The sequence below is a fragment of the Somniosus microcephalus genome, chromosome 9, assembly GCF_052327205.1.
Source record: "Somniosus microcephalus isolate GS21.2 chromosome 9, FLI_Smic_1.0, whole genome shotgun sequence".
NCBI lineage: Eukaryota > Metazoa > Chordata > Chondrichthyes > Squaliformes > Somniosidae > Somniosus > Somniosus microcephalus.
Genome location: NC_140995.1, coordinates 182,301,724 through 182,329,723, shown reverse-complemented (window position 1 = coordinate 182,329,723; position 28,000 = coordinate 182,301,724). Strand labels below are relative to the sequence as shown.

General features: G+C 43.0%; 1 protein-coding gene across 2 annotated transcripts in view; it reads right to left on the bottom strand.

Moving 5' to 3' along the window:
* Positions 1-28,000, bottom strand: part of ibtk (inhibitor of Bruton agammaglobulinemia tyrosine kinase) — a 157,158-nt gene that overhangs the window by 30,134 nt on the left and 99,024 nt on the right. For both annotated transcript variants that reach the window (XM_085997672.1, XM_085997673.1), the window contains 8 exons: positions 27,035-27,121; positions 19,914-19,996; positions 19,780-19,817; positions 18,841-18,937; positions 12,123-12,224; positions 8,871-8,988; positions 4,072-4,132; positions 2,482-2,609 (listed from right to left, as the gene is read on the bottom strand). In XM_085997672.1, the coding sequence (XP_085853798.1) occupies positions 2,482-2,609; positions 4,072-4,132; positions 8,871-8,988; positions 12,123-12,224; positions 18,841-18,937; positions 19,780-19,817; positions 19,914-19,996; positions 27,035-27,121 (714 nt within the window). The remainder of the gene's footprint in view (positions 1-2,481; positions 2,610-4,071; positions 4,133-8,870; positions 8,989-12,122; positions 12,225-18,840; positions 18,938-19,779; positions 19,818-19,913; positions 19,997-27,034; positions 27,122-28,000) is intronic.

Below are 28,000 nucleotides of genomic sequence, written 5' to 3'. Positions count from 1 at the left end.
TTGAATCCTCAAGTAAAACAAGAAGCAAATCACAGTTACAAACACTTAGTGATAAAGACACATTGCTAAATTTAGATTATTTTTAGAGCTGTGTCACAAAGCTAGAAACTAGTTATTTTTGCTTTCCAGTCTTCATTAAACTTTTTGAGATGTCAATCTCCTCTAGTGAAAGGTATCTAGCAAATGTGTACTATTAAAGCAACCCTCACGGGAATCCCCATAGAAATTATTTAATTTAATCTATTTTAAAATATTATAAACACCATGCTTGCAATATAAACAGAACATTTATCATTTATTGTTTAATATGATACTTGTCATAGAAGCAAGATAAATCTGCACAACTTACTCCAATAGAATACATTTTTATTCTCTCTCCACCATGTGCAGGAAACTTTCTACATTCAATATCTCAAAAAGTATCCTCAATGAATGCCCTTTACCTTCATTGAATAGATAAGATCTTCTACCAGTGACAGTGCATCGAACAAACATAAGTGGAAAATAACCAGAATTCTGAGGTATCTGACAGTTCAGACATTTTGGAACAAAAAAATGTCAGTGACTCCCTCCCCCAAATAGCTGGTGTCTTCTATATATTCCAGAGTTACCTTCTTTCTAGGGTTTCAGCATAGCTATCCAATCAGATAGATACATCATCAGATATTTCTGAAAAGTTTTTAATACAATGCTGTTTAAGCTATAACTTGGGAACCAATTCCTTGACTATCAGATTATACCAGAACAGTTTATCAAGGACAGTTCCCATACCACTGGATGGCATTTTATGTACATATGTGTCACATTGCTTTACTCCACTTATGAAGGTACTTAATTTTTCTCTGCAGTGTAAAATGTATTATATGTAAACTGGGTACTGTAATGCAGTGGCTCAGTATGTTGAAACATCAGTATAAAGTGGGGGGACAGGAGTTCACATTCTCAGTTTTGTTGAACAGAGGGTAGATGCTTCCCATAGAAGGAAATAAACAGAGTCCAATGAAGGATAAAAGGGTATCATCACTGAGCTGTTCTCATGCACATCCTGAGAATCAGTTGACTAGCAGCACTGGAAAAGGTACAGCTGACATGTGGCCCATAAGATCTGTGGAAAAGGAGAGTGGAGGGGGAGGGGAGCTCAATAAAGAGGGAACCATACCATTACAAAAAATTGCACAAATTAGAGAAGTAACATTCTAATAAAGTATCACATAAACCATATCACATGTTGCAAAGGGAAATACATTACTTACTAATCTATCTCAGTCCTCCCTTGCTGATTAAAGGTATCTTGAGTAAACATTTTAGCAGAACTACCTTTATAAATCAATGAACTTTCTCCTCCCTCCTCACCACCATATATCAAGTGTGCAGTACAGTGCCTACTATTGTATTTCATGTCATTGGACACCAGCGTCTACATAAAATGTTAGGATATTTAACATCAATGATACTTCATGAATGCATCAGCAGACATTGCCACTCTCTCTCAAGAAAGACCAGTCACCAGTTTTCCCTATGGGCAAAAAACTCAGACAGACAAAAGTGAGTGTCTTCCAATATTTGGGCTTGAAACCAGATCGAAAAGAACTAACAGCTACATTCCAGTCATTACTTATGGTTTATAACTGCCTTTTCATAATAACCTAAATTAACAAAATGACCTATAAAATTGGCTTTATCATGTACATGAAACTCATTCATCTGTTAACTCTTGCACATTCCTAGAAGATTTGGTGGTACTAGAAGAATAGCTACTAATTCAAGTTAAACAACAGTGGCAATCAGTAAAATTTAAACTTAAGGCCACTGCTCCCTCAGCTGGTCTAACTCAGAAATGAATCCAACTACCTACCTTAAGAGAAACTCCAACAGCAATCTCATAGTTCCTTATATAGTGTTGAGCATGAAACAGGTTTACAAATGTATGTGCAAACAGCAACAATTACCAATACTGTACCTGTATCAACAAAACATTAGAATCCTATTTGCTCCTATACAGATGCACTTGCAAAGATGTTGCCAAGAACAGCGTCAACATTCCCATTTTACAAATTTACAGCAAATTACAGATTAATCAAATTGTCAGCTTGTTTTTTTTTAAACCAGTCACTGAAGATTACTATCTGGCATATGATACACAGGCCGAGTGCACAGATCAATCCTAACAGGTGACCATTACCAATCTGTACTTACTGCAGCCATAGGTGTGTTATGATTGTCTTCACTAATAAAACAGATCAAAAATTATTTTTCCAACTGGCAGGTTTAGAGTGTGCCCAACAATTTAAGTAGGTGCTGCCTACCAATATTTGATCTAAACAGTTTATGAAACAAGTAACAAGTTTGCACATTAACAGATTTACCAGAAGTCATAATCAACCGGAGTAGAAATACAGTAACATTGTCCCTTTTCAGACACCACAGATGATGAGGGAAACCCACAGGTATTATCTCAACTGGAGAAGGAGTGTCACTTACTTGGAAAGTTGCTCAATGTCCAATTCAATTTTATTGGCCACAGAGTTATCATCAATCTCTTCATCCAGAAAACTGATGTCCGGGCCATCTGGATAAGGAGTGATGATCCTTTTTTGCATGGCTGGAATCTATCATTTAAAAATGCAAACTTCAAAACTCAGCTTTCTAAACTTACCAAACAAATACATAAAAACAAATTATCCCTTAATATGATATTGCTGGTGGTAATAATCAATAGTATTGCAATTTTACCAATCTACCAAATAAATCCCAATGTTGTAAAAGTTTCACCTGTGATTTTTTGCTATGTGGCCAAGTGATGAGACCAAATAAACAGCACCTGCATGTTTACAGGCCATAAAAACATACATGAAGGTTTGACTTATAAACCAGCTGGTACTTTAAAAAAAAATTAGCAATACAGCTATCATCCATCGCTCCAACTGGCATAGAAAGCACCTACAAGAGTGGAACTGGTGGGATTAACAAAATGGATACCCTATTTAAAAAAAATAACTTATGATGAGCATACACATTAAAGTTACATTTTAAAATGTCTCATAAAATAATGGATACAGCTGCTCATGAAATAATAGAATCATTTGCAAAAGAACACAATAGATTTATTCTTATAATTTTCTGGAGACTCTGTTTAAACCAAAATAAATAAAGTAATTAAAAAAGAGAAATTTGTAGTAACCATATGATCAATGTATATAAAAATAAACTGCATGGAATCCAATCAAAGGTTCCCTTGTAGTGTTGTACAGATTAACTTAGTGACAAACATTTATATATCTGTGCTGGAAACGGGATAGAATGCCAGCAGAGAGAGCCAATGATATTTCAGAACAGGATAATGTGGATTGATGATGAAGATGGTATTAATTTTAAATTTCAGCTTTGGCTCAGTGGTAGCACTCTTGCCTTTGGGACAGAAGATTATGCGTTCGAGCCCCACTCCTCCAGAGACTTGAGCACATAAATTAGGCTGATACTTCAGTGTGGAACTGAAGGAGTGCTGTACTGTCAGAGGTGTCATCTTTCCGATGAGACATTAAACCGAGGCCCCATCTGTCCTCTCAGGCAGATGTAAAAGATCCTATGGCACTATTGAAAGAGAAGGGGGGCTCTGTGTGTTATGGCCAACAATTATCCCTTAACCAACACCACTAAAATAGATTATCTGGTCATTTATCTCATTGCTGCTGCCACATTTCCCTAGTTTACAAGAGTGGCTACAGTTCAAAAGTACTCAAGTGGCTATGAAGCACTTTGGGACATCCTGAAAGGCGCTATATAAATGGAACTTCTTGCTTTCTTAATTGTTTATATTCCACGATATAACTACAACAGTAGCATCATAGCACAGGCTTTCTATACAGATACTACACGTCACCTGTACAAATGGCAAACAGCTCCCACAGGGAATGCATTACCAGCATTACCCTTTAAAATAGTGTGTACATTAACTTTCAAGTCAGTATATCAAAGACTAGGAGAGAAATCACTCCAATTCAATAAGGAGGCTTCGGAATTTTAGCTTGTGTTGCAGTTAATGCTATATCTAGTAGGTCTGAGAATTCTTACCATATTCCTATAAGCGACTGACAGCTCCTTCAGCACTTCATCACTGAGAATGTCCAGAGATCTGAAATAAAAATCCGTAGCAATGTTCAATATTCATCTTTCTTTAGGTATGCATATGTCAAAACAGATACTGAACAATGACTTCTTATTCACATTACATTTTAATGGCTTAAATAATTTTTCCAAACTGTTAAACCCAAATCTAAACATATTAGTTTATATTTTGACAACATACATCTCAAGACGACAAACATGCACACATTACTTAACCCATTATTTTTTTGTCACTGTAATCAAAAAAATGGACGCTGAGCCAAAGGACGTTTAGGAGGGATAACCAAAAGCTAGGTCAGAGAGGAGGGTTTTAAGGAGGAGACAGTGGTAAAGAGGTGGAGGCATGTAGAGAAGGAATTCAAGAGTGTGGGCCTAGATGGCTGAAGGCACAGTCGAGAAAGGAGGGGCCTCCAATTTAAAATTCTCACCTTCATGCTCAAATCCTGTGTGATCTACTCCCTTCCTATATCTGCAGTATCCTCCAACTCTACAAGCATCTCCAGAACTCTGCCTTCCTCCAATTTTGGCCTCTTGTGCATCACCCGCCCACCCCGATAGGTTCCACGCATTTGAATTTCCTCCGCCTCTCCACCTTTAAGACCCTCTTTAAAACCTCCCGTGACCAAGCTTTTTGTCGTCCTATCCTAATAACTCCTTCTTTGGCTTGGCGTCTAGTATTGTCTGATTATACCTCTGAAGCACCCTGGGACATTTTTCCACGTTACAGGGGCGGTGTAAATTTTGGCGTAATAGTCTCACTAGGGAATTATCAGAATATGCCATGGGATGGAACTGGTATTCGCATCCGAGGTTTGGAGGCAGTTGGCGATCATTAAGTATAGGGGGAGGATGCACCTGGAGATAGGGATGTTCAGAGTCTTGATAGAACATGCAGAGCTGTTTGTGGGAGAGGAAGGAAAAGTTGTAGCCAAGTTTGAGATTTTTTTGGTTCATCTTTAATTTTATTTTTTATATATATAAAATGGAGTAGTTGAGGAACCATCATGGCAGCTGTATCTCAATTTTTTTCTCCAGATGAATGTGATTCAGGACAAACTTCTGCTTTCATTATTCATCAATTAGATTGAAGAAAAAACAGAATGAATGGATACAAAAACTTGAACATTGACAAAATGGATATAACATGCTTTTGGCCCAACAAGTCTGTGTTGGTGTTTATGCTCCACACTCCCAGTAGTCCTAATCCCACATGCCCGCAATTTCTCCTCTTTTATCCCATTTCCTTCAATCACTTATCTAACTTAACATTCTTAAATGTTGCCATGGGGGGGAAGATTTTGAGGCCTCCTGCCCAGTGGAAACGAAAAGGTAGCACCCTAAAACGGTAGGGTATGACTTACTGCTCCGTTTCGGACGGTGTGGTCAACACTATATTCCTCAGGGCCTACCGCTGGGTGGCCGAACAGCCCACCGGAGTTAGGTGGAAGGTCCTTTCAATATGCAAATTGGGATCCTATGGCTTACATAGGACCCGGGTTGCCATTTTAGGACTCAAGTAGGCAAAGCGTGCACTGTGCACACTCCGCACAGTTTTAGCTCCGCACAGTTTTAGCTGGCGGTCCAGCTGAAAAGAAGCCCAGAAGGTAAGCTTCCATTTATTTTCGAGGAGCAAGAGTACTCCGCCAGGGGCTCCACCAAAACAACCTAAGCTGCTTTCATGTCAGGTCCCCTTCCCTCCAGAGAACAAATCCCACCCCGCCGCAGCCTTACCATTTCCCAGGCCTGGATACTGATCGGGCTGCCCAATATTGCAGCTGTGTGGAACCAGTGGGTTGCCCTGGGATATTTGTTTTCTGCCCGCTAGCCCTATGTAATGAGACCCAGCCCTCAAAATGGGCCAGGTCTTTTGTCGGCACTATCGGGTGCTACCTAGTTGCCGGATAACTACACGAGGGGGTAGGGGGGAAATCTGCCTCAGGGTCTCTGCTTCAATCACTAATTCCAGTAATGTATTCCACAGCCTCACAATTCTCTGTTAAAAATGCTAATAGTCTGCCTCCACTTACCCTGTTCCATCCCTTCATAATCTTAAATACCTCTACCAAATTACCCCACAATCTCTTGCTCGAACGAACAGTCCCAATTTTTCAAGCCTTTCTGCATATTTGTATTTCCTCATACCAGGCAGCATCCGAGTAATTCTATGTTGTACCCTTTCTATTGCTTCAATTTCCTTCCAATAGTGCGGATCCCAAAAGTGCACACAGTACTCCAACTGCAGCCATTCTAAGGTTTTATAGAAGGTTCACGATTACATGATTTTTAAATTTTTCTTGGTGTGTGGGCAACACCGGCAACGCACATTTATTGCCCATTCCTAGCAGCCCTGAGAAGGCGGTGGTGGGCCTCCTAGAACAGCAGCAGTCCTTGTGGTGATGGTGCTCCCACAATGGTATTGGGTAGGGAATTCCAGGATTCTGACCCAGTGATGATGAAAGAATGGTGTATGTCCAAGTTAGCATGGTGTGTGATTTGGAGGTGATCGTGTCCTCATTGCTCTTGTTATTCTTGGTGGTAGAGATTGCTGCGAAGGGAGGTGCTGTCGAAGTAACCTTGGTCAGTTGCTACAGTGCATGCTGTAGATGTCACATGCTGCAGCCATAGTGTGGCAGGGGTGGATACTGAGTCCAGTAGCAAGGACACCAAGCAAATTAACTGCACTGTCTTGGATGGTGTTGAACTTCTCAGCTGTCACAGCAGCTGCACCCATTCAGGAAAGTGGCGAGTAGTCCATCACACTCCTAACTTTAGCCTTGTAGATGGTGGAGAGGCTTTGAGGAGTCAGCACCTGTGCCACTCTTTGTGGAATACCCAGCTTCTGTCCTGCCCTTGTAGCTACTATGTTGGTATGGCTATTCCACTTCAGTTTCTGGTCAGTAATGACCCCAGGATGTTGATGATGGGGTCTCAGCAATGGTGGTGCCATTGAAGGTCAAGGGAAGGTGGCTGGGCTTTCTCTTATTCGAGATGGTCATTGCATACAACTTCTATGGCGTAAATGCTTTCCAACACTTGCCAGCCCAGATCCTGTTGTTGGCTGGCAACACCAGAGAAGCTCAACACCATCCAAGACAGAGCAGTTAATTTGCTTGGTGTCCTTGTCACTTCATGATCAGAAGAATTGTGAATGGAGCTGAACATTATGGAATAGTCAGCAAACAGGCCAGTTCTGACCTTATATTGGAAGGATAGTCATTAATGAAGCAGCTGACAATGGTTGAGCTGAGGACTGTGGATGACTGGCATCTGACAACCACGACCATCTTTCTTTGCATCGGGCATGACTGCAGCCATTGGAGTACTTTTCCTTTGACATTCAATGACTAGAGTTTTGCTAGGGCTCCTTGGTGCCATACTCAGTTGAATACTGCCTTGATGTCGAAAGCAACTACTCTCACCTCTCTTCCTGCGTCCATGTCTGGATCAAGGCTGTGATGAAGTCTGGAGCCGAGTGATTCTGGCAAAACCCGAGCTGAACAGCAGTGAGCAGGTTATTGGTGACTAGGTATAGCTTGATGGCATTATTGATGACTCCTTTCATCATTTTACTGATATCAATTTATATATTCTATACCTCTTGCCATATAACCCAGTATTCCATTAGCTTATTTTAAGTGGTCTTATCCACTTGTGGTGCTGCTTTTAATGTCTTCTGAACCTGAACTTGCAATTCCTTCTGCTCTTCCATACTCTGCTTTCCCTCAAACTATAATGATTACATAAGAACAGAAGAAATAGGAGCAGGAGTAGGCCATACATGGCTCCTCGATCAATAAGATCATGGCTGATCTTCGACCTCAACTCCACTTTCCCGCCCAATCCCCATATCCCTTGATTCCCCTAGAGTCCAAAAATCTATCGATCTCAGCCTTGAATATACTCAACAATTCAGCATCCACAGCCCTCGGCTATAGAATTCCAAAGATTCACAACTCATTGAGCGAGGAAATTTCTCCTTATCTCAGTCCTAAATGGCCACAGTGAAAAGAAGTAGACTTAGAACAAAACCCGGTGGGACACCACTACCCACTTCCAACCACTCTCAGAAACTGCCCTTAAACTCCTGCTCTGTTTTCTCCCTTAACAGTTTTTAATCTAATATGCTCTATTAGTCTCCTAGGTTTTCTGAAAGTTCATATACATCACATCCACTGCATTTCCCTCATCAACCCTGTCACCAAAGAATGTATAATGCACGCATGCATTATATACACACACATTATAGCATTATTCGTTCTTATAAAAAAAATCATTTTCAAGACAGCAAGCCCCAATACAACCCTGGCCCACCATCAGTTCTTGTTGCCACTACAAAAATGAGCTCAAAAGAAACACTAAGCTGCATAATAATAGTGCCAATAATAGTTTAAAAAATCCTCAGAAAATATAAACAACAAAATGCATTTATACAGAGCTCATTGTGTAGGTGATCTTAGAGTCCTTTACAAGGGGAGAAAGTATGATCAAAGGTATGCTGAGGACGTGCATTTTTAAGAGGCTTTTGAAGTTAAGGGAGGAAGGCAATGTGGTTTTGAAATATAGCTCCAGAAGAAAGGGGTCAATGGCTGAAAGGTTGGTCTCCAATGGTGGAACAGAACAGCATAAATATCAAGCTGACGTTTGAAACATATCAACATTTTTCATGTCCAAAATGTAGCAAATTATTTCTAAAAGTGGATACAAATTCTAGGTGGGGTAGTAAATCTAGAGACAACTGCTTTTACCTTGCTTCAAGCAAAGCTGCCATATTGAGAACTATGAATTGCAGGCAAGACAGTTTTAACTGTTCAGCGTTGTACATTGCAGAAAACGCCAAAAGTTCTGAAGCATTTTTCAAAGTTACTGAAAACAGAACAAACATGGTTAACTGTTAACATTCAAGGAAACATGGCAATATAGGAACAGGAATAGGCCATTCAGCCCCTAAAGCCAGTTCCACCATTAAATTAGATCATGGATGATCTGTATCTCAACTCCGCCTTTGCTCCACATTCCTCAATGTCCTTATCTATCGCGCTCAGGCTTGAAAATTTCAATTGATCCAGCATCCACAGCCTTTTGTGCAAAAGGTCCAGATTTCCACTACCCTTTTTCTGAAAAAGTGCTTCCTGATTTCACTCCTAAATTGACTAGCTCTAATTTTAAGAATGCCCCATTGTTCGGGATTCTCCCACCAGAGGAGATAGTTTCTCTGTATCTACCCTATTGATTGATTCCCTTTATCACTTTAAACACTTTGGCCTAGAAATTCACTATGGCCCCGCCAGCTGGCTAGCGCCCAAAAGTTAGCACTGGGCGGGAAGCCTATAGCGATCGTCAGATATTCATTGTTAGCGCCCCAATTCGGAAGCGGGCGCTATACCAGGGTGTGCCCGCCTCCGCTTGGTGCGCTGACACTGAATATCAGCGCTCTTGGCGCCGCTGCACCAGGCGCTGCGCAGCGGCAGGCTGCGGTACTGCAGGCCTCCTCCTTCTCTTAAGGGGGAGCTGCCTGCAACGGGGAGATCGCCGCTGGATAGTGCCGGCAAATGAGCCAAGCACCACAGAGAAGTGCCGGGCTCGCGGAAAGCAGCCGGCAATGCCACGGGGGGGGGGGGGGGGGGGGGGGGGGGTGGAGGAGGCCGGGGAAGGAGGTGTGGGCAGGCGGCCGCCGCAAAAGCGGCCGGCCGCACCTTCCGCTTTAAAGCGCCCCACTAAGGCAGCAGGACGGCCCCGTTTTCTGGTCGCTGTTTGCGGCCGCTTCGGAGGAGGCGGCCGCAACTAAATATGGGGATCGGCGCGGTTTCGGGGCGGAACCGGGGTACTGCGCACACCGATGACGTCATCGGTGCCGGCGCCGCGCTAACGGCTACCGCCGCCAATACCGCTGCGCTGAATATCTGCGCACACTCATTTTTGGCGCAAAATCACCCTTTAGGCGTTAACTGGGCGTAAAGCTGGCAGCGCCTTAATGAATTTCTAGGCCTTTGTTTAGATCTCCCCTCAACCTTTTAAACTCAAGGGAATACAAGTCAAGTTTATGCAGGTGTAAATCTAGAGAAACATGAATAAAAAAAACAAAATTTAGCTTCCGTCTTTTAGAGGGAGACAAAATTATTTTGGAATCCCATTCTTTCTTAAAACTATTACTGAAATGGTGATAAAAGCAATTTCAGGCAGCTAAGTAATTGGTGCTTTCAGGTCTCACTAAAACTTATGGCATAATTTAATTTATCAATTATAAATATTTGAGGAAATGGAGCAAGCTTTAAAATTTATTTGAGCTAAAAAGAACTGATGGCTATTTTCAAACACTTTTTTGAAAGCCAATTTTTATATTTTCTCATTTTACTTCTGGTTTCATTGTGTATTGCCCTATCCAAAAGAGCAGCAGCTTTTCAAGCTTCTGTTACTCAGTAACATTCACTTATGCCCAAATAAAATGTTTCTTTTCTCCGTGTTAATGCCGCTGGCCTCCACTCTGTGCTTCACGCAGGAAGGCAGGAAGGATGCCTGAAATCAGAAACTGGTCATGTGGAAGTCAACGTGCATCCTAACATTTTGTAGCTTGGTGTGCTGTACCTTTGCATAGTTTATTGTACCATCAACGCACTACATGACAACACTCATTTTGGTTTTTTTTAAAAATTAACTTTGAAAAGTTTATCTTTCTATTTACCATTCGATTCCTAAACATCTGTGCAGTTTTGGATTTCAATGGTGTAATCAACCATACCTGAATTGTTAAGAAGTCTGTACACACGATGTATAAAGAAAACAATCCTGAAACAAAATTACTTTGCCAATAAAATGTAATCTTTACCAACTGCAGGCAAGGTTGTGTGGTGGTTATGTTACTGGACTAGAAATCCAGAGAATGCAAGTTCAGATCAGTTTGAGAATTCCAATTCCATTTTTAAAAATCTAGAAATAAAAAGTTAGCATCAATAAAAGTGACCATGAAGCTGTTGGATCATAAAAACGCAACTACAGGAAACTTTCTGGTATCTGGCACGGACGGGACCGACGTGGTGCCGGTTCAGCAACAATTCCAGATAACCGAACGCTATAGTGAAAGATACGGACCTTAGAGCTCCGTATGAAGCAACAAACCCTGTAGCAACAGCTTCAGAACAACGTCCAGAAGTTGCAAGCGTCTCTGTAGCTTAGCAACAGCTGCAGCCAAACCCTTGCCTTCCTCAATTTGTTGCTGTGCAAGTAATAAAAGTTAGCTGAAACCGACTCCTGAATTTTGCCAGTTAACCGACATTTCCGGTTATTTAGGGGCCGGTTAATCAAAAGTTTCCTGTAGTTCACTAATGTCTTTAAGGGAAGGAAACCTGCCGTCCTTACCCAGTCTGGCCTACATGTAACTCCAGCGGCACACCATCGTAGTTGACTCTTAACTGCCTTCTGAAGTGGCCTAGCAAGCCACACAATTGTATCAAATCACTACAAAGAATTGCAGTGGTTCAAGAAAGTAGTTCACCACTACCTTCTGGGCCAACTAGGGATGGCAATAAATGCCGGCCTTGCCAGCTGCGCCCACACAAGAGCATAAGTAATAGGAGCAGGAGTAGGCCATGCAGCCCTTCGAGCCTGCTCTGCCATTCAATAAGATTATAGCTGATCATCTATCTCAACTCAACCTTCCTACACTATCCCCATATCCCTCGATTCCCTTAGCATCCACTGTCCCAAGAATTAATTTTTTTAAATCTAAAAATAATCAATTAGCAAAATTTCAGTTCATAGCCCAGTGATACAGTAATTCAACCTAAACAATACTGTGAGACCTTTGCCAATCAGATCTGGAAACCTCAACATGGCAGCTAAGATGTGCAAATATTTGTGTGACAGCAGTAATGTTAAGCCGCCATGCATACAATTTCTGCCACAGCCTGTTAAGGCTTCCCTTTGCAAAGTACTCAGTCTTCATGCAGTTGGCTCTGCATCTCCTACACATTGATACTGCAAAAGTAAGTAAAAAACCTCACATTTTTCTGTAATGGCCACTTCACAAATCTCCTTGAGACGACTGATAAGAAGCTGATCGGCCACCACAAGCACATTACAAATAAACTCCACATCCTGCGATTCTATGGGAAAAAATATAGAATACGATAATTTGTATTCGTTATCAACACTAAAAAATGTCTGCAAACTACAGCATAACTGAGACAACTCTTCACATCAGCAATACATACTTGCATTTGTTCACGTGGCATGAAAGGTACTCTAAGCAGTTTTAAGAGCTACTGCTGTTAACTATTGATGAAATCATTATTTTGTTGAAATGTCTGCAACTGAAATGGTTTTATGTGCATTTCACTCAACACCAGGCAGAAGAAACAGACATAAAGCCCAATAAGCTCAATCAAATTTTGCTGTGGGGAAAAAAAACATAAATATTTAACTTTCCTACATTACAACAGTGACTACACTTCAAAATTATTTCATTGGCTGTAAAGCGCTTTGAGACATTCGGTGGTCGTGAAAGGCGCTATATAAATGCAAGTCTTTCTTTTCATTTTCAACTGGATGATACAATGGATGAATACACTTTGAGATCTATGTTTGAATCTAGCTCAGATTGATCCTCTCTCTGCTGGCTGTAAACATCACACATGAAATGAGTTTGACAGAGTATAAATCAACAAATAATGGAGGCCTGTAAAAAAAAGGTATGGTAATAATCATGGGTGATTTTAATCTCCATATTGATTGGACAAATCAAATTGGCCATGGTAGCCTGGAGGAGGAGTTCATTGAGTGCATCCAGGATGTTTTCCTAGAACAGTATGTAATGGAACCAACTAGGGAGCAGGCTATCTTGGTTCTGGTACTATGTAATGAGACATAATTAATAAATGATCTCATATTAAAGGATCCTCTAGGAAAGAGTGATCATAGCATGGTTGAATTTAAAATTCAGTTGGAGGGTGAGAAAGTTGTATTCCAAACCAGTGTCCTAATCTTAAACAAAGGCAATTATAATGGCATGAGGGCAGAACTGGCTAAAGTGGACTGGAAAAACAAATTAAAGGGTAAGAAAGTTGAAATGCAGTGGCGGACATTTAAAGAGATATTTCATAACTCTCAACAAAAATATATTCCAGTGAGAAAGAAAGATTTTAAAAGAAGGGAGCACCATCCGTGGCTAACTAAGGAAGTAAAGGATGGTATCAAATTGAAAATGAAGGCATACAATGTTGCCAAGATTGGTGGGAGACCAGAGGATTGGGAAATTTTTAAAAACCAGCAAAGGATGACTAAAAAAAGAGATGAATTGAGAGAGTAAGCTGGCAAGAAACATTAAAACAGATAGTAAGAGCTTCTACAGGTATATAAAAAGGAAGAGGGTAGCTAAAGTAAATGTTGGTCCCTTAGAGGATGAGACTGGGGAATTAATAATGGGGAATGGGGAAATGGCAGAGACACTGAACAAATATTTTGCATCTGTCTTCACTGTAGAAGACACTAACAACATCCCAATAATGGATAATCAAGGAGCCACAGGGAGTGGGGAACTAAAGACAATCACTATCACTAATAAAATAGTACTCGGTAAAATAATGGGACTAAAAGACGACAAGTCCCCTGGACCAGATGGCCTGCATCCTAGGGTCTTAAAAGAAGTGGCTGCAGAGATGGTGCAATATACCAAAATTCCCTAGACTCTGGAGAGGTCCCAGCGGATTGGAAAACCGCTAATGTAACACCCCTATTTATGAAAGGAGGGAGACAGAAAGCAGGAAACTATAGATCAGTTAGCCTAACATCTGTCGTTGGGAAAATGCTGGAGTCCTTCATTAAGGAAGCAGTAGCAGGGCATTTAGAAAAACATACTGCAGTCAAACAGAGTCAGCATGGTTTTAGGAAAGGGAAATCATGTTTAACAAATTTGCTGGAGTTCTTTGAGGATGTAACAAGCAGGGTGGACAAGGGTGAGCCAGTGGATGTGGTGTATTTGAATTTCCAGAAGGCATTCGATAGGGTGCCACATAAAAGGTTACTGCATAAGGTAAGAGCTCACAGAATTGGGGGTCATATATTAGCATGGATAGAGAACTGGCTAACTAACAGAAAGCAGAGAGTCGGGATAAATGGGTCATTTTCTGGTTAGCAAACGGTAACTAGTGGGGTACCACAAGGATCGGTGCTGGGGCCCCAACTATTTACAATCTACATTAATGACTTGGATGAAGGGATCAAGTGTAATGTAGCCAAGTTTGCGGATGATACAAAGATGGGTGGGAAAGCAAGTTGTGCAGAGGACTCAAAAAATCCACAAAGGGATATAGACAGGCTAGGTGAGTGTGCAAACATTTGGCAGATGGAGTATAATGTGGGAAAGTGTGAGGTTATCCACTTTGGCAGGAAAAATAAAAAAGCAAACTATTATTTAAATGGAGAGAGATTACAAAATGCTACAGTACAGAGGGACCTGGGGGTCCTTGTGCATGAAACACAAAAAGTTAGCTTGCAGGTACAGCAAGTAATCAAAAAGGCAAATGGAATGTTGGCCTTTATTTCAAGGGGGTTGGAGTATAAAAGCAGGGAAGTCCTGCTACAACTGAACAAGGTATTGGTGAGACCACACCTTGAGTACTGCGTACAGTTTTGGTCTCCTTATTTAAGGAAGGATATACTTGCATTGGAGGCAGTTCAGAGACAATTCACTAGGTTAATTCCAGAGATGAGGGGTTTGGCTTATGAGGAAAGGTTGAGCAGGCTGGGCCTATACTCATTGGAATTTAGAAGAATGAGAAGTGATCTTATCGAAACATACAAGATACTGAGGGGGCTCGACAGGGTAGATGCAGAGAGGATGTTTCCCCTCATGGGTAAATCTAGAACTCGGGGGCACAGTCTCAGAATAAAGGGTCGCCCTTTTAGAACTGAGATGAGGAGGAACAACTTCTCTCAGAGCGTCGTAAATTTGTGGAATTCTCTGCCCCAGAGAGCTGTGGAGGCTGGGTCATTAAATATATTTAAAGTGGAGATAGACAAATTTTTGCAAGATAAGGGAGTGAAGGGTTATGGGGAGCAGGCTGGGAAATGGCTTTGAGCCCTCGATCAGCCATGATCTTATTGAATGGCGGAGCAGGCTCGAGGGGCCAAGTGGCCTATTCCTGCTCCTATTTCTTATGTTCTTATGACTTAGCTCAGTTTGGTTTGTCTATGAACCCACAGTAGGAAAAAAGGTCACTATGCAGCACAAACTGGCAATCTTACTGAGCGATGACAAGGATGATTGCAGTGGGAAATAAAAATGTTGCAGTGGTGCAGTAGAAAGTGCTCTTCAAATTGGTACAAAAATGGGCCTGTGCTTGCTGCCAGTGCAGAGAACCCAAACTGCCAAAGGTATTATATATTGCCTAGAAAATATCAAATTTTAAAAACTTACCCTGCAATGAATGGTTAGTCTTTCACAGAAAGCGAAGGAGATGCTAAGAACCCAAATTACATGATTCAAAGCTCCAGCCTCAGAAACAATCCAAAGATGCCTGTCCCAATAGCCAGGGCAGCCACTTTGAGGTAAAATATCACCCCAAAAATTTGCTTCATTGTAGATGTCAGTGTTTGTTTTTGCTCAAGTATTAGAGCATAAGGCCATAGTGCATTGCAATCTCAAGAGCATTTTTTTGAAAAAACAATAAAAAAAACCATACTGTAAACAGTGGCTTAGGGCAATCTGCTTAAACCAAAATATGGATTGGTGATCCTGAAAGGATTAATGTTTTGCTGACTCTTTTTGTGTTACAGTTCCACAGGGAAAGTTACCCTCCAACTATCCGAATTAATTGGCCATTCTTCAAGCATGAGCCCAGTGAGTGTTGGTAGGCTGTTTTACCTTAAAGGAAATTACAGCAGACAAGATCCTGTCTTCTTCAAATGTCTATGCCTATATACTGGGACATTTTGTCCTGCATGGCTTAGAACAATTCTTCGAAAAAGAACAGAAAGGGTAGATAAGGGTAATGCAGTAGACATAATATATTTGGATTTCCAAAAAGCCTTCGATAAGGTACCGCATAGTAGACTTACGACTAAGGTCAGAACATGTGGAGTCAGGGGACAAGTAGCAGAATGGATAGCAAGCGGGCTACAAAACAGAAAATAGAGAGGAGTAGAGGTTAAAGGTAGTTACTCAGATTTGCAAATGGTGCAAAGTGGTGTTCCACAAGGATCGGTGCTGGGACCACTGTTGTTTACTATTTACATAAACGATTTGGACTCGGGATTCGGAAGTAAATTTCAAAATTTGTGGATGACTCCAAATTGGGGGTAGCAGTTAATACAGAGGAAGACTGTGACAAAATACAGGAAGACATTAATAAACTTGCAGAATGGGCGTGTAATTGGCAAATGAACTTCAATATAGATAAGTGCGAGGTAATACATTTTGTTAAGGGGGCCACATACATCTCGGAAAGTAAGTGTCTAAATGGGGTAGAGGAACAGAGGGATCTGGGGGTATAGATATACAAATCGTTAAAAGTAGCAACACAGGTTAATAAGGCCATAAAAAGTTAAACAAAGCACTGGGGTTCATTTCTAGAGGGACAGAATCGAAAAGCAGAGAAATTATGTTTAACTTGTATAGAACCTTGGTTAGACCACACTTAAAGCACTGTGCACAGTTTTGGTCTCCATATTATAAAAATAATATAGAGGCACTGGAGAGGGTGCCAAAAGAGATTTACTAGAATGACAGCAGAACTGAAAAGTTATACCCATCAGGAAAGATTGAACAGGCTGGGGCTCTTTTCTCTCGAAAAGAGAAGACTGAGGGGTGACCTGATTGAGGTAAGATTATGAAAAGGTTTGATAGAGTAGACGCAGAGAAGATGGGCTCGATTTTGTCAATGGGGAGCTTATGGAGGAGGGACTCCCACTTTTTGGGTTGTAGTTCCGCCTCCATCGACTTGTGGCCAACCCACGCTATTTTCCCTTGATTGACCTTGTTAAGCCCGCCTAGCGGGCTCAGCAGGCCAATTAAGGGACACCTGGTTACTGGTGACGTCAGCGATTGACATTTCATCTGTCAAGAGCTTTTGACAGATGAAAAATCAGCGTTTGACAGCTCTGTGAAGCTGTCAAACACTGAATCTGTCTTCTAACTTGAGTCTTTCTACTCAGGCTCAGTTAGAGAACTCTCCAGACCAGAAAGCAGAGGCTGCAACTTTTGACAGTTCAGCGGCCATTCTGCTTTCTGTGCCGGTGAGCTGAGGGACACCCGAGAACTGCAGGAAGGAAGCCTGCAGGAGAAAGTAAAGGTAAGTAAAACTTATTAAAACACTTCACACTTAGCTCACACACTTACCTCTGCACACATGCACCCATCACTCACCTGCACAACGGACATCTCGACTCCTCCAACCCCTGCAGACCAACGGTCCACCTCGCTAACTTGGCGTGGTTCGGAGCCGTCGGACAGCCCACACTTCAGGGCTAAAAATAGGGATTAGGCAAAAAACTGCCCGTTAACTACCTGTTAACAGGCAGTTAATTGGCACTAATCCCCTTCCCGCCTTGGGGCGGCGTCTCCCAGCACAGGTCGGGTACCCGCTTCCTGGGACATTGGCACGGAAGCGGGTTGGGGGCGGGATGGGTTCCTGCTCCCCGATTCTGCAATTTTCCCACCACTCCCGCCTCCAATCCCACCTCCTTGGGGCTTGGAAAATCGAGCCCGATGTTTCCAATTGCAGGTGAGACCAGAACTAGGGGTCATAAATATAAGATAGTCACAAATAAATCCAATAAGGAATTCAGAAGAATCTTCTTTACCCAGTCTCATCTATGCCTTTGTTACCTCTAGACTTGACTATTCTAACGCATTCCTGGCCAGCCTCCCATCTTCCACCCTCCGTAAACTTGGTCATCCAAAGCTCTGCTGCCCGTGTCCTAACTCGCACCATGTCCTGTTCACCCATCACCCCTGTGCTCGCTGGCCTACATTGGTGCCCGGTTAAGTAATGCCTCGATTTTAAAATTCTCATTCTTGTTTTCAAATCCCTCCATGGCCTCGCCCCTCCCTATCTCTGTAACCTCCTCCAGCCCTACAACCCTCCGAGATATCTGCGCTCATCCAATTCCAGCTTTGTGCATTCCCGATTTTAATCGCTCCACCATTGGCAGTCGTGCCTTCAGCTGCCTAGGCCCTAAGCTCAGTAAGTCCCTCCCTAAACCTCTCCGCTGCTCTACCTCTCCTTCCTCCTTTAAGACGCTCCTTAAAACCTACCTTTCATCTGCCCCAATATCTCCTTACGTGGCTCAGTGAAAAATTTTGTTTGATAACACTCCTGTGAAGCATCTTGGACGTTTTACGACATTAAAGGCGGTATATAAAGACAGGTTGTTGTTGTTTAGAGTGGTTAGAATGTGGAACTCGCTGCCGCAAGGAGTAGCTGAGGTGCATAACATAGATTTAAGGGGAAGCTAGATAAGCACATGAGGGAGAAAGGAATAGAAGGATATGTTGATGGGCTTAGACGAAGAAGGGTGGGATGAGGCTGGTGTGGAGCACAAACACCAGCGTGGATCTATATGGCCAAATGGCCTGTTTGTGTTGTAACTACTTTGCAATACTTTGTAACATCATGCACTAAACTATTGGGAGGGGGGATAAGGAAAGGGAGACTTAAAATCAGCCTTATGCATTTGCATAATGTAATATGATTCATAAGACATGGAACATGTAGTTCTGACCTTTAACAGTTGGAGCTTCACCTGTGTAGATATAATCCAAAATAACCTCCAAAATGTCAGAATGGATGGGCATTTCCAATGCTGTGCAACAAGAGGCCTAAACACAAGAATTGCAGAGGTGAACAGTGAAGAGTAAGGGGAAAAGGTAGAAAGGACAATAAAGTCAACTTTAAGATTAATCACATTCAATTATGCTTCAGTATCTGATGTTTATCATTTCCTCTCAAATTACTAAGTTGGAGTAGAAGACATATTGTCCTGTATTTGTATGTGCAGTTAGCAAATGTGTTCAGATGTTTATGGTTAATTAATACATAGGAGGAAAGTTATTAAAAGGAGCAATGCTGTGTAAATTTGTGTCAACCTAAAACAGTAGTATTCCTTTAACCAGCAAGAACTGTAATAGCCTTCGACCTTTCAAAATTACAAATATTATAACTAACAAAATTATAATATTCAGAAGAAAAACAGAATATAGATGCCGGAGTACAAAACATCTCAATTTACAATACAATTAGAATGCTGCACATTGAAATCTTCCCTCAGTGTTAAGATTATCAAACGGGACATTACATTAGCATATAAATACATGAGGTACGGTCTACTCTTTTTGGAGTAATCATTTATCTATTTTGTGCTATACAAAATATTTAGCTATGGAAAATGTTTAAACTTATTATAAAAAGTGCTGATGGACACCATCAGACTATTTTTATTTGAAATTTCTAATAATTCAGAGCAATAATGCCCACTTTCAATGGCTTCCACCCTAACTAGGTTTCATTTCACAGTAAAGCATAGAAACATAGGAAAAAAATAGGAGCAGGAGTAGGCCATTTGGCCCTTCGAGCCTGCTCCGCCATTCAATATGATAATGGCTGATCCTCTATCTCAATACCATATTCCCGCTCTCTCCCCATACTGCACAATTATAAATACCTCAATCCAGGCGTTACTCAGCATGCTGTGAAAATACTCTAGAAGAAAAGAAATGTCATTCATAAAATATTTTTGAACAGAAATACAAACACAAACATACAAATACAGACACGTGAGAAAACAGCCATCTTTACCGAGTCTAGCACATAGCACACATTTGTGGCAGATGAATTCTTTTCCATCTTCTGATCTCAAAGTTACGTCACACAAATACGAACTAATAGGGAACAAAGCAAAGATAGGAATGAAAGTACAATTCTGGCAAGATCTACACAGTGGAGATTTGCGAGGCTGGATCTATCTGAAAAAGTCTATCATAGAAACTATACTTTTTTTTTTACAATGAAGTCAAATCTTTATCACTTGCTTTTACAGCAGAGGCACTGTTCTTCACATCAAAATAGTTCACAGTGGTTATAAGCATGAAGAGCAACCTTACCAGCTTTTTTATTAGGATTTGCTTCCCTCCTCGCCCAAAGGTACAGAATGTTGCTTGGGTTTGATTCCATAGGCATTGGCAACCCTATGGTACCACACTCATCTATCCATTCTTCCAATGTAAACCTAGCCAGTAAGTGCCTGCTGCCTATCTGACTATGAAGCATCACAGTTGGGTCCAGAGCGGACCTTCCCCCAAAGTCCTCACTTATTTTCTAGCAGCGGTTAATGACGAGCAATCAGAAGTGTAAAACCAGACTGGTTTTCCACCCCGGGCGCTGGATCCCTCCGGCTAACTGCGGTATCCCAGCTGTGAAGATCAACTAACTCAGCACAGACCAGGAAGGAAATGTGGGGCCTTCTCACTGTGTAGCTTAGTACCTTTACCCAATAGGAGCCTAATGTTAGGTTTAGATGGCCTCTGAAGAACCAGATAAATACAGGAAACTTTGTGCTATCTGGCACCCACGGGACCGAGCTGCTGCCATTGCCTCAAAACTGCCATACTCTCCAGAGTTAATGTTGAGAGATACGGATATTCTTATCTCCGTATTTGACAACAAACACTGTTGCTTAGCAACAGCTTCTAAACACTCGGGTGTGGCCTGCAAGCTCTGTAGCTGAAGCTGTTGCTATAGCTACAGACCTTGCACAGCTTGACTGTTCAAACAAAGCAAAAAAAAACAAAAAGAATAAAAAACGGCTGCTGATTTTTGCCGGTGGCTCCAGATTGCCGGATAGCACAAAGTTTCCTGTATAGATACCTACAATGTTATTAAAAAAGCTACATTACAAAATACAGAAAATATATTTTTTTTTTTTTAAAGTTGTGACATTTAATACTTTTACTTGGAATATTATTCAATTTTTGCACCGGTATAAAAACCGGAGAGAGGCGAGGCCCGAGACCAGTCGGGACCAGCGAGGAGGAGCTCGGGAGAAAACCCGGCGACCAGCGAGGCCCGAGACCAGTCGGGAGCAGTGTGGTGAGACCGGTATAAAAACCGGAGAGAGGCGAGGCGTACCAACTCAGCAGCGGGGAGAGAGGTAAAAAGTAATCAGTGTGTGACGTCACCAGGGAGCAGGTAGGTGATTGGTTGGTGAGTATTTCTCTTTTTTCAATACAAGCTTGAATTCTGTGGTGTTAAATTTCTGTGGTGTAGTGGGGATAGTTGGTAAATAAAGCGCCCTAGAGCATACCTGTAACTGGGGTATTGAATACATTTTTAAAGAAATTAAAGGGGTAAGTCATGGCAGAAGAGTTCAGACCCGTGCTCTGCTCCTCCTGCTCTATGTGGGAAGTCAGGGATGCTGCCAGTGTCCCTGATGACCATGTGTGCAGGAAATGCATCCAGCTGCAGCTACTTGTAGACCGCATTGCGGCGCTCGAGCTGCGGGTGGATGAATTTTGGAGCATGCGCGATGCTGAAAGGCTCGTGGATAACACGTTTAGCGAGTTGTGCACGCCTCAGGGTAGGGCAGCACAGGGGGTGACCATCAGGCGGAGCAACAAAGGCAGGCAGGTAGTGCAGGGAACCCCTGCGGACATCCCCCTTTCAAACAAGTATACCGCTTTGGATACTGTTGAGGGGGATGACTCACCAGGGGAAGGCAGCAGCGGCCAACTTCCTGGCACTGGGGGTGCTCCTGCTGCCCAGGAAGGGGGGAAAAAGAGTGGGAGAGCAATAGTGGTAGGGGATTCTATAGTAAGGGGAACAGATAGGCGTTTCTGTGGCCGTAGACGTGAATCCAGGATGGTTTGTTGCCTCCCTGGTGCCAGGGTCAAGGATGTCACTGAGCGGCTGCAGGGCATTCTGGAGGGGGAGGGAGAACAGCCAGTGGTCGTGGTCCACATTGGTACCAACGACATAGGTAAAAAGAGGGATGAGGTCCTGCAGCAAGAATTTAGGGAGCTAGGTGAAGGATTAAGGAGCAGGACCTCAAAGGTTGTAATCTCTGGATTACTCCCGGTGCCACGTGCTAGTAAGTATAGGAATAGGAAGATAGAACAGATGAATGCGTGGCTAAAGGGATGGTGCAAGGGGGAGGGCTTTAGTTTCCTGGATCACTGGGTCTGCTTCTGGGAAAGGTGGGACTTGTACAAGTCGGACGGTTTACACCTGAACCAGGGGGGAACCAATATCCTTGCGGGGAGGTTTGCTAGCACTGCTGGGGAGGGTTTAAACTAACTTGGCAGGGGGTTGGGGTACAGAGTGGAGCTATAGTAGGGGGTGATTTACGGCCAAATACAGAGGGAAAAACAAGTCAGCTGGGAAGGCAGAGCAAATATGTGAAGGCAAAAGAGAATATGGCAGGGCTGGAAGGCATTTATTTTAATGCAAGGAGTCTTGCAAATAAGGTGGATGAACTGAAGTTGTTGTTGAACACATGGGAGTACGATATTGTTGCTATCACGGAGACATGGTTGAGGGAGGGTCAGGACTGGCAGCTCAATATTCCGGGGTATAGAATCTTCAGGCGAGACAGAGGGGGGTGTAAAAGGGGAGGGGGTGTTGCAATATTAATTAAGGAGTCAATTACTGCTGTAAGGAGGGATGATATATTAGCGGGTTCCTCTAATGAGGCCATATGGGTAGAACTTAAAAACAAAAAGGGGGCAAGCACTTTGCTGGGAGTGTACTATAGGCCCCCAAACAGTCAGGGGGAGATAGAGGAACAGATATGTAGGCAAATCTCCGAGAAGTGCGAAAATAATAGGGTAATAATAGTGGGGGATTTCAACTTCCCCAATATAAATTGGGACAGTCAGAGTGTGAAAGGCTTAGAGGGTGCAGAATTCTTAAAGTGCATCCAGGAGAGCTTTTTGAGCCAACATGTAGAAAGTCCTACAACAGAGGGGGCGGTACTGGACCTAATTCTGGGGAATGTAGCCGGGCAAGTGGTGGAAGTGTCAGTAGGAGAGCATTTTGGCGACAGTGACCATAATTCGGTGAGATTTAAGGTGGTCATGGAAAAAGACAAAGACGGCCCGGAAATAAGGGTTCTAAATTGGGGGAAGGCCGATTTTAATATGATAAGGCAGGATCTGGCCAAAGTGGACTGGGAGCAGCTGCTTATAGGAAAATCCACATCAAAACAGTGGGAGACTTTCAGAAGGGAAATAGAGAGAGTACAACGCCAACATGTTCCTGTAAAGGTCAAGGGTGGGACCAACAAGCAAAGGGAACCTTGGATGACAAGGGATATACAGAAATGCATTAGAAATAAGAGGGGGGCTTTTGGCAGTTACAAAAGACTAAAGACAGAAGAAGCCCTAGAGGAGTATAAAAAGTGCAGGGGCATACTTAAAAAAGAAATTAGGAGGGCGAGGAGGGGCCATGAAATAACACTGGCGAGCAAAATAAAGGAAAATCCTAAGATGTTTTATAAGTATATTAAGGGCAAGAGGATAACCAGGGAAAGGGTAGGGCCCATTAGGGACCAAAGTGGCAATCTGTGTGTAGAGCCAGAGGATGTAGGCGGGGTTTTAAATGAATTTTTTGCATCTGTGTTCACTATGGAGAAAGACGATGCAGACATAGAAATCGGGCAAGGGGACTGTGACATACTTGAACATATTAGCATCGAGAGGGAGGAGGTGCTAGCGGTTTTAGCGGGCCAAAAAGTGGATAAATCCCCAGGCCCGGACGAGATGTATCCCAGGCTGCTGTGGGAGGCAAGGGAGGAGATTGCAGGGGCTCTGACACTAATTTTCAGAACCTCTCTGGCCACAGGGGATGTACCAGAGGACTGGAGAACAGCTAACGTAGTACCATTATTCAAGAAAGGTAGCAGGGATAAACCAGGGAATTACAGGCCAGTGAGTCTAACATCTGTGGTGGGGAAATTATTGGAAAAAATTCTGAGGGACAAAATTAATCTCCACTTGGAGAGGCAAGGATTAATCGGGGATAGTCAGCATGGCTTTGTCAAGGGTAAATCATGTCTAACAAATCTGATCGAATTTTTCGAGGGGGTGACTAGTGGGGTGGATGAGGGAAATGCTGTGGATGTGGTGTACATGGACTTCAGTAAAGCTTTTGACAAAGTCCCGCATAGGAGACTGGTCAAGAAGGTAAGAGCCCATGGGATCCAGGGTGCCTTGGCGCGTTGGATCCTAAACTGGCTGAGTGGCAGGAGGCAGAGGGTGATGGTCGAAGGTTGCTTTTGTGACTGGAAGCCTGTGTCCAGTGGGGTACCTCAGGGATCGGTGCTGGGTCCCTTATTGTTTGTGATCTACATAAATGATTTGGATGAAAATGTAAAAGGTATGATCAGTAAGTTCGCAGATGACACGAAAATTGGTGGGGTGGTAAATTGCGAGGAGGAAAGCCTCCGGCTACAGGACGATGTAAACGGGTTGGTCAGATGGGCGGAAAAGTGGCAAATGGAATTTAACCCTGAAAAGTGCGAGGTGATGCATTTTGGACGGACAAATAAGGCAAGGGAATACACAATGAGTGGTAGGACCCTAGGAAGTACAGAGGGTCAGAGGGACCTTGGTGTACATGTACATAGATCCCTGAAGGCAGCGGAGCAGGTAGATAAGGTGGTTAAAAAGGCATATGGGATACTTGCCTTCATTAGCCGAGGCATAGAATATAAGAGCAGGGAGGTTATGATGGAGCTGTACAAAACGCTGGTGAGGCCACAGCTGGAGTACTGTGTGCAGTTCTGGTCGCCTCACTATAGGAAGGATGTGATTGCTTTGGAGAGGGTGCAGAGAAGATTCACCAGGATGTTACCTGGGATGGAGCGCCTCAGCTATGAAGAGAGGCTGGACAGGCTGGAGTTGTTTTCCTTGGAGCAGAGAAGGCTGAGGGGGGACCTGATTGAGGTGTACAAAATAATGAGGGGCATAGATAGGGTAGATAAAGAGGAACTTTTCCCCTTAGTGGGGGGGTCAATAACAAGGGGGCATAGATTCAGGGTAAGGGGCAGGAGATTTAGAGGGGATTTGAGGAGGAACTTTTTCACCCAGAGGGTGGTTGGAATGTGGAACTCAATGCCTGAAAGGGTGGTGGAGGCAGGAACCCTCACAACATTCAAGAAGCATTTGGATGAGCACTTGAAATGCCATTGCATACAAGGCTATGGACCAAATGCTGGAAAATGGGATTAGACTGGACAGGGATGGATGGGCGGCGCAGACACGATGGGCCGAAGGGCCTCTTTCTGTGCTGTAAAACTCTATGGGCTAGATTTTCAGTATAGACAGTTTTGGGGCGCTAAGCTTAGCGCCCGCAGTTATCGCCCGCCCCAAAGTAGCGCCCCGTTGCCGGAAATTCAGTGGCTTCGCCCTAAGAGGTTGGTGGAGCGCTAAAAGAGGCGTTCCACTAGTATCTTTAGGCGCTAAGCCGGCGGTGGAGAGCGCAACACCCGAGCTCGGGCGCAGCACACGGCAGACACTCTGGTGCCAGTGAGCTCTTAAAGGGGAAGGGTGCATGTATTTTTTTCCAAATGCAAAGTCTGGAGGAGGAGGAGGAGGAGGAGGAGGAGGAGGAGGAATGTTTGGTGCCCGGAAACATAAATAGACCGCTCAGAACAACACACAGCTTACTTCCACACAACACATGCAGAGTGCCTTTTGTACGAGTGCCCTTTAATTTACGCTCCCCAGGGTGTGTTGCGTTCCATTTTACAAACGCTCTGGACGCCAGGCGCACAATGGGGCGGTCCGACTGAAGTTTGCAATCGGGGCGGCCAAAGGGCGTTGCACGAGGATGTGACGTCATTTTCTGCGCGCGCATCCGGGCGGCCGCTAAACTTTGCGCCGGTGCTAACGGGCAACTTAATTTGGGGCGGGGCGCAAACTGCGCTGCGCCCAGGCGCTACACGCATAGCGCCCGAAAATCACTTCTCTTAAGGCACTAACTGCTGGCGCAAGCAACTGAAAATCTAGCCCTATGACTCTAAGGGTGACATTTGTGAATGGAAATTCATCCCTAATACATCAAGATTTCTAGCTATTATGCAAATCTTTTTCTGGTTGTCACTGATGAACATATTCTCCAAAATTATTGTGTGTACACATTATCTAGAAGATTTACAGTCAAAAGTAAGTCATTTCCAAATTATTCTCATTACTTTTTTTTTTGGCTAATAGCCTATTTTTTTCCCTAGGGGTGGGGGAAAGAGGGGTTGGGGTGCTATATTTTACACTCAAGGTTAGGGCCGTCAGTGATGTCAATGAGATGCATTCTTCATATTCCTGAATACCTAGTGTAACAAGTACAGTACTTCAAAGTTAGGTACAGAGTAAAGCTACCTTTAACTTTGCAAAGGAATGTGCCTTAACGCCAACACCAGAGGAGCACCATAGTGCAATTTTAGTGCTAACTAGTACAGCTAATTCTGTGCTACAGCTTCATACTCACTGGGAACTTGGTTAAAGCCAGAAAACTCAAATTTAGAGTGCTTACAGGTAGAGGAGACTTTCATCCCATCAATATAGGTTGGATTTGAATCCAGGTCCAAGTGTTGGAAGGGGCATGGCACCACCCAACTTCCCCTTCCCCCGCCCTGCTTCAGTAACTGTAGTCTATATAACTACATCTACTTGATTGCACTAAATCTGGAGGTCTATAGAAAACAGAGTTATGCCCCAGGTTAAACGATTTAAGTATGTGATAGCAATCAGGCAAAAGGAGCCAATTTTGAAATTGAAACAATCCAACAACTTTCTAGCCTAGCCACAAGGTACACTTCATGGATTATGTTATTAGTTGTGATAAATAACACTGTTATATATATCCTTACATTTTTTCAATGTTATATATATCCTTACATTTTTTGAAGAAATAAATACAACACCTACCACTTCTTCTGATTGAACTTCAATTTGTTTCCACTTTTCTTGTGTACAACTCTTATCTTCCAATTTTCCAATTTGACCCCATCTAACCTGCAATGTACAATATTTAAATTGTTATGAAGCGTCAAATTACACAAATGTATCCTTTTGTAGCCCAGCATGAGAAATGCAAGAGTCTTCTCTTTCCAGTCATTAACCTTTGACTTTCCTAATTCAGAATTAACTGACAGATTGTGGCCATTTTTCCTCACCCTAAAGCACCATGTGGAATACACTCTCTGGAGAATTTCCAATGTCAGCCCTAAAAAGGGCCAGGATCCCACCCATACTATGTAAATGAAGCTAACCCCACAAAATCGGGGGGGGGGGTGCGTATAATGCGCCTCCCGGCTAATGCTGGATCTGAGGCCTAATGGAGAAATCTACCATAATGCAATTTTAGTGCTAACTAGTACAGCTAATTCTGTGCTACAGCTTCATACTCACTGGGAACTTGGTTAAAGCCAGAAAACTCAAATTTAGAGTGCTTACAGGTAGAGGAGACTTTCATCCCATCAATATAGGTTGGATTTGAATCCAGGTCCAAGTGTTGGAAGGGGCATGGCACCACCCAACTTCCCCTTCCTCAGATAAGGCAACCAAAACTGCACACAATACTCAAGATGTGGTCTCACCAAGGCCCTGTACAACTGCAGCAAGACATCCTTGCTCCTGTACTCAAACCCTCTCGCTACGAAGGCCAACATACCATTTGCCTTCTTAACCGCCTGCTGCACCTGCATGCTTACCTTCAGCGACTGGTGCACAAGGACACCCAGGTCTCATTGCACTTCCCCTTTTCCCAATCTATTGCCATTCAGATAATAACCTGCCTTCCTGTTTTTGCCACCAAAGTGGATAACCTCACATTTATCCACATTATATTGCATCTGCCATGCTTCTGCCCAATCACCCAACCTGTCCAAATCA